The sequence below is a fragment of the Piliocolobus tephrosceles genome, chromosome 7 (assembly GCF_002776525.5).
Source record: "Piliocolobus tephrosceles isolate RC106 chromosome 7, ASM277652v3, whole genome shotgun sequence".
In the NCBI taxonomy this organism is placed as follows: domain Eukaryota; kingdom Metazoa; phylum Chordata; class Mammalia; order Primates; family Cercopithecidae; genus Piliocolobus; species Piliocolobus tephrosceles.
In genome coordinates, this window is record NC_045440.1 from 9505170 (window position 1) to 9515225 (window position 10056).

Genomic DNA, 10056 nt, shown 5'->3' on the forward strand with positions numbered 1-10056 from the left:
CCATGTCATTACACATTTGTCCAACCCCATGGAACTCACAACAGCAAGAGTGAGCCCTTATATAAACTGTGCACTCTGGCTGGTGATGAAGTGTAGGTTCATTGATGTAAAATGCCCCACTCTGGTGAGGGTGTTTACAGTGGGGTTTACACTATACGTGTTGGGGGCAGGCGACTTATGGGAACTCTGAACCTTCCTCTCAATTTAGCTGTGAGCCTAAAACTGGTCTGGAAAATAGTCTTCTTTGGCTCACGATCAAAGAATGCTAAAAAGAATTTGAAGTCTTATGACTTGCAGTTAATATAATAATACTATTATCAACCCCCTGCCCTTAAAACTTTACCACGCAAAGAACAGAACTGGATGCCAAGAGTAACTACTGCTCTGCCTTCCAGACCCACAGCTGCCATTTTCCTTCCCTCTCCTCCTGTCGCTGGCTCGTCTCAGGACAACCTGCTGTATGCCTGTGGCCACTGCATTTCTGCTCTTAATCATCTGCTTTGTGAGCCTAGAAGTGACAGTCATGCATGCGAGAATGATACTTAGATTACAAGCAAAGACGACGTGAGTGAGAACACAGGACGTTTGTGTGGCTTCTCGGAGCTGGGGACATCTGTTCCAGCAGCTGGAGGCTTGCTTCTCTGTGTCCTTACGGGCTCCTGGCTGCGTGTAAGTATTAGAGGAGTCCCCTCCGCTTTATTTCACTGAGAGCTCATCGCCTCTGTCACTCTCCGTAAGCGTCTTAAGCGTGAGTGTCCCACTTTACAGAGTCATAAATCCTCTCACAGTGACTCACAACACAGGGACCTCAACTCAAGTACATTTTGGACTGGAAAGCTGAATTTGTGACAGGCAAAGTTACAAGAAGGAGATTTCAGCCGGATTATTATTATTATATTATTATTATTATTTGTGAGACAGAGTCTCGCTCTGTAGCCCAGGCTGGAGTGCAGTGGTGTGATCTCAACTCACTGCAACCTCCACGTCCCAGTTTCAAGAGATTCTCCTGCCTCAGCCCCCTGAGCAGCTGGGATTACAGGTGTCTACTTGCACCTGTCAGGATGGGCGGCTGAGGTCCTTGGGTGCTATGGAGCCTCTGCTTTCTCAGCCCACCATGGTTGGGTCAGGCTGTTCACATTGCAGTTCTTGGGAACTGTTTGGTATTCTCTTACTATAAGAGGGTTTGTTTTCAATGCCTAAGCCTTCTTTTATCCTGCATGGGGTTTGTGACAAGCCACAGACTCATTGGGGTGATACAAGTTAATAACCACAGGCATTTTTGCCAGGAGAGCATGTGGAGAGGACACCAACCACCTGGCGAGCTCTGCACCAAGAGTGATCTGCACTGCACTTAGATCCAGCCACCTGCTGGGAAGTCATACAATAGTATTTTTAACGGTATGGCAATGTGAGCACTCACCTCTGAATTCCCTGTTAAAATGCACATCTCTGGCTGCATCCAGGATACGATGGAGTAAAGGAGAATCTCTCATGTCAGGGCACAGAATCCCTATGTTTAAGGAATAGTTGCAGTGACTCTTCTGTGCCCAGAGGCTGGACGCTGCCGTGGCTATCTCCACACAGCCGTCTCACTAGCACTCTGGGGACTACTCCGATTCAGCTTGTTAGGAATACAAAGCTGAGAACGTTGATGAGGCTTCGTGGCCTGTCGCAGACTGTATAGACAGCAGAAAACAGAGCTGCCATCATGAACCACGAACGACCGTCAGCGTTTTATCTACTGAGTCACAACCATCACTGAGGACCACGCTGTGGGGACTGAAGACCGAGGCTCCACCACCCACTCCCGCCCTCCAGAGCTCTCAGGTGTGGGCACTGATGACCGAGGCTCCACGGCCCATTCCCGCGTTCAGGAGCTCTCAGGTGTGGGCACTGATGACCGAGGCTCCACCACCCACTCCCGCCCTCCGGAGCTCTCAGGGAGCCTGGATGATGAATTCATCGGCCTGCGGCTGTGTGCATTCAACTGTTCAGTTTCTGCTGCTGAAGCGTTTGGAGGCATCATTAGGGCCTGAGAACACGTTCTAAAGTGTTTGCCACGCAGCGTGGCCCACCAGCAGCAGGGCTGCCTCATTGTGCCAAGATCCAAGGATAGGCATGACATAGGGTGATGCCAGCAAGATGGGCTCTGAAGGGAGGCCCTTAACACACCTCCTTCCTGACCTTTGAGGAACTGAGCACAGTCAGCTGTTCTGTGCACAAATAGGTTTAATTGGGCTGGGCGCGGTGGCTCATGACTGTAATCCCGGTACTTTGGGAGGCCGAGGCAGGCGGATCACTCGAGGTCAGGAGTTCGAGACCAGCCCGTCCAACATAGTGCAACCCTGTCTCTACCGAAAATACAAAAATTAGCCAGGCATGGTGGTGTGCGCCTGTAATCCAAGCTACTCGGGTGACTGAGGCGGGAGGCTTGAACCCAGGAGGCGGAGGTTGCAGTGAGCCAAGATTGTGCCACTGCACTCCAGCCTGGGTGACAGAGTGAGACCCTGTCTAAATAAAAAAGAGGGGGCTGGAGGCAGACAAATAGCTCCAATGGCTCATAAACGTGCAAAGGCAACTCCATGCTCCTCCAGGATGTGGAATGGCCACAAGAGGACACGTGCGTCCCCAGGGAACAAGGCTCCAACCTATTTCCATGAGGGAGTTTCTAAGACTCCTGGTCCTGGCCTCTCTGCAGTTCCTACCTCAGCCCCTTCTCCCCAGGGGAGGAGCATGGGGAGCAGCCCCTCCCTCACATCCGGGCTCTCCTGTGAGACCTGCCCCCAGGAGCAGGGCTGTGTGCTCACTCACAGGGAGTTCTGGGAGCTGCATCCTCCAGGAGTCCTGGTGCCCTGACACCCTGTGGGGGGTGGGGGGCGGGGCGGCTGAGTGCATCTGACACCCTGGGGTGGGGGTTGAGTGCATTTCACACCCTGTGGAGGGTGGGGAGGGGGGTGGCTGAGTGCATCTGACTCCCTGGGGTGGGGGAATGTATGCACTGACTCGGGTGGCCTTCACAAACCCACGTGGCAACAAACCCAGTACCACTCTCTGGCACAGCTCCTGCGGGTGAGGCCGTGGCTGTGGGTCCCACCTGCCTGGTTTGTGAGCCATTTCTCAGTTCGTTCTCACCCGGGGCGTGGGTGGGAGGACGTGTTCTACGTTAGTTCCCCCAAGCCCCAGTGCACCTGGGAACTTTCATGGAGGAGGCGCTGCTGGTGGAAGGGGAGGGGACACCGGGGAAGACGCGGATGGCCCTAATGCTGTTACCGGTCTGCCCTGGTACATCCCGACCCGCTCCAGGGGCAGGGGACTGCGCCCGGCAGTCCTACTGACCACCTGTTTCATTTTCTGTATTTTGTGATGTTTTGGCATCTTACAGAGCTTGCTGGCCAGGCCTGGGACAGGCTGTCCTCCTGGGGTCAGCCCATTCTTAGAGCTAGGAAGGGCTTGGCTGGGAGCTCACGTCCAGACCAAAATGGCCAGAGCCCACACCCCCAACCCCTCCTCAGCTACTCTCACACACAAGCCCCACCCTTCATCACCCCTGGGCCTGGTACCAGGCAACTGGAGACCACCGTGAGAGCACAAAGCCCACTGGAAGGACTCAAACCAGTGCGGCCAAGCAGCTCCCTCTGCCCCAACCTGCCTTCCCCGCGAACCACAGTCAAGGCGCGAACCTCAGCTTCCACGTGCTCCTGTGCCGCCCACCCTGGTGTTCCTGAGGCCCTATGTGGTGTGCCCTGATCCCCCGCTGGGGTCCGTGAGCAGACGGAGGAATCCAAGGCACCTGGGAGGGGGAACGGACACCCCAACTTAGAAGCTCTGTGCGGGGGGAGCTTCAGGAGCCGGTGAGGGCAGTTCCTCACTTGATGGTGGGAGGTGTCAGCCCTGGGTCCCGCGTGCAGAGCTAGGATCCCTGATTCACAGGAGAAAACGCCTCATCAGACACGCGCTGTGGAGAAAGAAAAAAAGCAACCCAGGCACGCCAGGAGCACTGGCACTTTCTGCATGATTTATTTCATCTCGGCATGAACTGACAGACATACAAGGCTCTGCGCTATTTATGCCCAGGATTTTAAAACTCAAGCATTAATAAATACATTACGCAGATCACAACAGCTGGCCTGAACTTGGCCTTCAACAGGTGTAGTTTACCTTTAATAAATGGTAACATTTGAGAATCGCTTAGAGCTTGAATAGGCTTTGGAGGAGCTTTGATCTCACATGAGAACCCGTCTCCTGTTTTATGTGCGTTCCATCCAAATCCATTCACTTGGCGTGTCTGAAGCACCTGCCAGCACAGTGTCTGTGCCGGGTGCCTGAAGGCTGCACAGCCCAGACTTCCTCCTGGATGTGGAAAACGTGGAAACGTGGAAACGATGTGGCCACTGAAAGAAATTCAAGGCAACTGAAACAATTGCAGATTTCCATTTTCAGCTCGTGTTATCTTCTTATGAATAATAACATTGCAGAAGAGGAAAAATCAGAAAGTTGATTCATTTTTAACCCAAAAATAAAACTTTTTGTAAGCTAGGAAAGCATCTAAAATTAACAAGAACACAAAAATGCACTTTTGCTTACATTTGCTCTACTAAGATCTTACAAGAGATTATGTCTTGAATCTATCTTGACTTCAGAAAGACAAAAGGCTGAAAACATCCTATTTCCAAATCGTTTACAGGAAGTGACTGACAGATTCAACGGTTGCTACCAGAATTACTGAAGTGACACCAGAAATTAGCAGAAACAGAGCAGATGATTAATTTCTTATTTGTAGCCAAACTGATACAGTCACGAGTTTTAGTTAAGTAGCCAAAGGATTTCCACAACATTCATTTTCTTACAGGAGAAGTTGGCGCCTCCACAGACTCAGAAACCAAATCCTGAAGTTCCAAACCCAGCTCTACAAAGCTGCAGGAAGCAGTGCAGAGTGGAGGGCTGTTCCCAAGACGAAGAATAAAACCTGAAGGAAGAGGAGGGAAGCTCAAGCTCATTCCTCTGCATCCCAAATGAACCTTGATTGGCAATAGAGAAGGGATTGCTGTCAGCGAAGCAAAAGGTCAGGCTTCCCTGCATAACATTTTCCCCAAAGGACACCACTGCCTTTTCAGACATTTGGAAAGGCCCCGGCATATGGGTTAATTTCATGAGCCAGACATTTGGAAACGCCCCAGCATATGGGTTAATTTCATGAGAAGTGTGGATAGCTGTTATCAAGGCACTAGCCTCATCTAACTCTTTTAACGGGTGGATGACCAGGAATATTTTTGCACCAACCTTTTTCCTACACAGTGTTGGATGCACACTTAGACCATCACTTTGAATTCGAAAAGATCCTACCTGGGGCATCAGCCGGCGCCAGGCAGTCTCAGCAATGCCTCTGCCCTCCCGGCAGCAGTCCCAGAATCAAAGCCTTGGAGGGTGTCGCTTTTCTCTTTGTTTCATGGGTGCAAACCCTAGTGGCTCCACACCCCATGGACTGGCCCCCCAAAAGCAAAAACGTGGCTTATGGTGTGGCAGGTCCTCTAGTATGTGTTTCTATGTGATATCACTATTTAGAAATGTGGTGTACACTATTCTATATATTTCCACAATAGGTTGGCTGGACATCCTTTAATGGTTGGTATTAATTCCTTTCTCTTATTCTTTAAGTTTCTTCGTGCATTTTGTTGTGAGGTGACAGGGAGTACCTGGGGCTTTGCTGCCGGGGCCCCACAGGAAGCTGTGCTACGTCTAGTGTGGGCATTCCTTCACTCAATGAAATGCTGGAAAGCCACAGGAACTGCACGTGACTGCAGCCGCCACTTCTCATATCCTCTTGCGGGGACAGTGTTACTCTGGAAGCCCAATTTCCACATTGCATTTTCAAACAATAAACATTACAGGAATGATTTCACGAGTAAAATCAGTGATAACAGCATATGAGTTTGATATTTAAGGACTGAAAATATTAGCCTGGTCCTGGTCCCATTTCATATAAAAATTTCTACCATTAATAATAAAATTCTAGAGGAAAAGGCAGGACAGTGTGAATGGTACATTGCCGAAAATGAACATTATTTGTTTCCTTTTGCTGTAAATACTGTTTCTACAACCATTTCTCCAGTATACTCCTATAAAAGGCAAATCAAGTCAGGCAAGTCTGTTTTTCTTTCCCAAGATGATTAACCAAGTTGCCAAGCTAGCCCCTCAGTCCATGAGTAACCATGGGCAAGCAGACACGTCCCCAGAACATACTCTAACCCAGATCATAAATTCCAGTCCCCAAGGCATGCATAAGGTTCAAGCTGATCACTTCTAAACACACTTAACTGAGACCTCTCATAATGACAGACTCTTTAAAAAGCATAACCTATTTTTCAATTACCCACTGATTTCTACAGAGATGGCAGTTCCCATCACTGGATTAACAAACAAATAATATTAAAGTAGGCATGATTTCAACTAGTTACGTTCCAGTAACTTTCATTTACTTTTCCTCTTACAGTAAGAGAATGGGTTGGATTCGGAGTTCAAATGTTTGCCTCTATTTGTGAGCATGAATCTCATCCTCAAACTCGTAAGTCCTCTGTATACACACTTGAAAAGTAAAATGTTAAAACAGATGAGAAACGACCCAAATGATTTGTTTTTAATCCTCATACCCTGTCAATGCAGTGAGCCTCATGTTAATTCGATCAGGGTATTTTGGAATTTAATTCAATACAATTAAGTACATGCAGTTTACTTGCTAATCTATGGTGATAAGCATGTCACTTCCTTGTTATAAACCTTACTATGCCCACTGTCACTCGGCCACACTTTCTTAATGATTGTAAAAATTAATCTCCCTCATCAGAACTACACGATCCATATTTAAAACACCATAAACAGTGGGTTCAAAATGTGCCTACACTTTTTTTTTATCGAACTGTCAAAACAAAATGATTTTCCCCGTTTTTTAAGAATAATATTTTATCTTGTTCCAGAATATGAAAGCGGCTGGGGATAGAGTGGGCTATCAAAGATTGCTTTTTAGACAAGCACCCCGGTAAGTTTTTCTTACTTATGATGTGCTGTTTGGTAACATTTAGCCACTAAAGACTTAAAATTTAAATAATGGTAAATCATCGCTACATCAGTTAACATCCCTTAAACTGAAAATATGAAAGCCCCGTCGGTCCAACAGTGCGCCGGAGCTGCTCTAGGCATGTGAGTTTGAGTAGCAATGGTGTGGGGAGAGAAATACTTCCAATGCATATTGGACAAGAAACCTTACTGGTAATCAAAGATTTTACCTTTAATGCTTATTAAATTACTATTTTTGGAGTTGAGCCAACCAAAGCAAGCACATGGTACGAAATTTTCAACTAAATTAGAAAGAGCTTTACTTATCAGTTATAATTTTAAATCTCAAGCCAAAAATAAAAAGCATGACCCTCTCTGCGTGCTTCCCCTGATAGTTCGCAGCGACCTACTTCTGCGTCCCAGGCTTCTGCGCACAGCCTCAGTGCTCTGCGGGGTTCGGGACACCCCGGGGCCGGCTGCAGGCTGCCTCAGGACCTCGCACTGTACCCTGAGGATGACCCTTTGGATCCCACAGCCTTCTGTGTCCCGTGTCCAGTCTGTCAAGGGAACCAACCGCACACCACCTGCGTCTCAAGGCATCGACCCCCAGAAGCAAAGAGAAGCAAAAGGAAAGCAAAGCGGAAGCGGCCCTGAGAGCGTCCTCGGGCCTCCTTCGAAGCATCCACACCACCAGCACGGCTAGCGGCCCCGACTCCCTGCATCCTCCATCCGTGGGCTCGATGGGACCCGGGCCCCGCAGGCCCCTGCGAGGGAGACGCCCGCCGACCCCGCCGGCCTATGCGGCTCCCTGCTCCCCTCGGGGCGACTTCTCGGGTAGGCTGAGGGCGAACGGGATGAGCACACCCCGGACGTCCAAGGGGGCGCCCAGCGCCTCGAAGCCGCCGCCCTGGCCTGCGTCGCCGCCGGCCTCGCCGTCCCGGGCGGGCTGGAAGCGCCAGGTGCCCGCGCGGCTCACGCAGTAGATGGCGCCGTCCAGGGCGGCACAGCGGAAGGGCTGCAGGCCCGTGGGGGCGCCGGGGGGTCGCAAGTGCGCGGCGCACGGGCTCCACTGCTTGGCCAGGCAGTGGTAGCGGGACACGCTGACCCCGCCCGGCCCCGCCGCCTGCGCCTCGCCGCGGCTGCCGCTCAGGTCGAAACGGTAGATGAAGCCGTCGAGAGCCACCATGTCGGCCGAGCGCTCGCGGCTGCTGCTGCACGGGCACTCCTGCCACTCGTCGCGCCGCGGGTCGTACTTGAGCAGGCGGTAGAAGAGCGAGCCCCCAGACACGTAGATCTCGCCGTGGCAGGTGGTGGCCTCGTGCGCCACGGCGAAGGCGCCCCGGGGCAGCGGCGCGACGGGGGCCCAGCGATCAGCGCGCGGGTCGTAGCGCTCCACGCTGAGCAGGCACTCGCCGCCCACGGCGTAGAGGTGGCCGTCCAGGGCCAGCAGCCGCAGCTGCGAGCGCGCCTGGCGCAGGGGCCTCACGGAGCTCCAGCTGTCTGTGGCCGGGTTGTAGCAGAAGACCTGGTCGGACGGGCGCGCGCGGCCGTCGGGGCCCGCGGGCGCCACGCCGCCAGCCACGAAGAGGTAGTTGTAGAGGACACACAGGCCGCAGCCCCGCGCCGGCGCGCCCTCGGGCAGCCGCGTCAGCTCGCGCCACTCTCCGGCCGCCGCGTGGAAGCAGTAGACGGCCGCGTCCCCGCGCGCGTCCGCGTCCCCCGAGGGGCTCTGCGGCCGGCTGCCCGCGCGCTCCCCCGCCGGCCCCAGCGCCGCGGCCAAGAGGTGGGCGCGGCCGGCGCGCAGGCGGCGGCGCAGCAGCAGGTCCCGCTCTGCGCCCGACAGGCGGCCAAACACTGCGGGCTCGCGCAGCACCTCCAGGTAGTGGTCGCTCATGAAGCAGTAGGCGGCGTCGCGCAGCTCGTTCAGCCGCTGCCGCTTGGCCGCGCTCAGGACCTCGTAGCAGTTGGCCAGGCTCAGCTGCGGCCCCACGGCGTCGGTGGCGCGCTGCGCGGCGCCGGGCAGCTGCAGGCGGCGCGCGCCGGCCACCACCTCGGCCACGTTGTCGGGCCGCACGCCAGCCATGCGCCCGCTGTAGGCGTCGGCCAGGAGCAGCCGCAGCGCCGCCAGGCTCACTCCCTGCACCCGCAGCACGTCCCGCGACGCGCGCGCGCGGAAGTAGTCGCTGCGCGCCGCCAGCACTGCCTTGTGCGCGCGCAGCCGGCGCCCGGACACCTCCAGCACCAAGTCCGGCTCCCCGTACACCGCCCCGAACCCCGGGGGCACGGGCGCGGGCTCTCCGGGCTCCTCGGGGGACGCGGGGTCCTCAAACCAAACGCGTGGTTCGGGGGACGCCGCCGCGGGCTCTTCCGGGCACGCGCGCTCCTCGGGGGACGCGAGCTCCTCCGGGGACGCGGCGCCCGCGCTGCCGGCCTCCCACTGCCGCTCCACCACCCGCGGGCCACCGCTGGAGGGCGGGGAGGTGGCCGCGCCTTCCGCCGCTGAGGCGAGGGACTGCGGCGGGGACTCCTCCCCGGAGCTGAAGCACAGGGACGCGCCGAGACTGCAGGGTGTCTGCGCCGGGGACGCGGCGCCCTCGCTCTCGCCCTCCCCCGCAGCCCCGGGCTCCGTCCCTGGGTAGAGGACGCAGGGGGCCACCGCGTGCTCCATGGCCCGGCTGTGCTGTGCCCGCACTCCCCCGGCTCCACAGCCTGCAGGTCTGGCCAAGGTCGAGCGTTACTCCGGGGTTTCCAGCCTCACAGCTTTTCCTGGCACGCGATCAGATTTCACTTCTGTGTGTCCACGCTTTTTTGCTGTGTGTGTGTGTGTGAAGGGGGGAGTCTCACACGCTGCTCCCCACCCCCCGCCTTTCCCCTCTCCTCTCCAGTGAGGAGGGGTGTGCCCAACTCTTGCTGAACTTCTGAACCCCAGTCACTTTAAATCTGCCCAGAAAGTCTTGGTGAATGGATCTCCAGCCGGTGCAAGACCAGTCAGCCAACATACAGCAC

General features: G+C 54.5%; 1 protein-coding gene across 1 annotated transcript; it reads right to left on the reverse strand.

Annotated features, from left to right (window-relative positions):
- Positions 1-3992: 3992 nt before the first annotated feature.
- On the reverse strand, positions 3993-9816 carry KBTBD11 (kelch repeat and BTB domain containing 11). Its single transcript, XM_023219107.2, has one exon. It carries the CDS (start codon positions 9716-9718, stop codon positions 7847-7849), a length of 1872 nt encoding a protein of 623 aa, XP_023074875.1. The 5' UTR covers positions 9719-9816; the 3' UTR covers positions 3993-7846.
- Between the last annotated feature and the right edge of the window lie 240 nt (positions 9817-10056).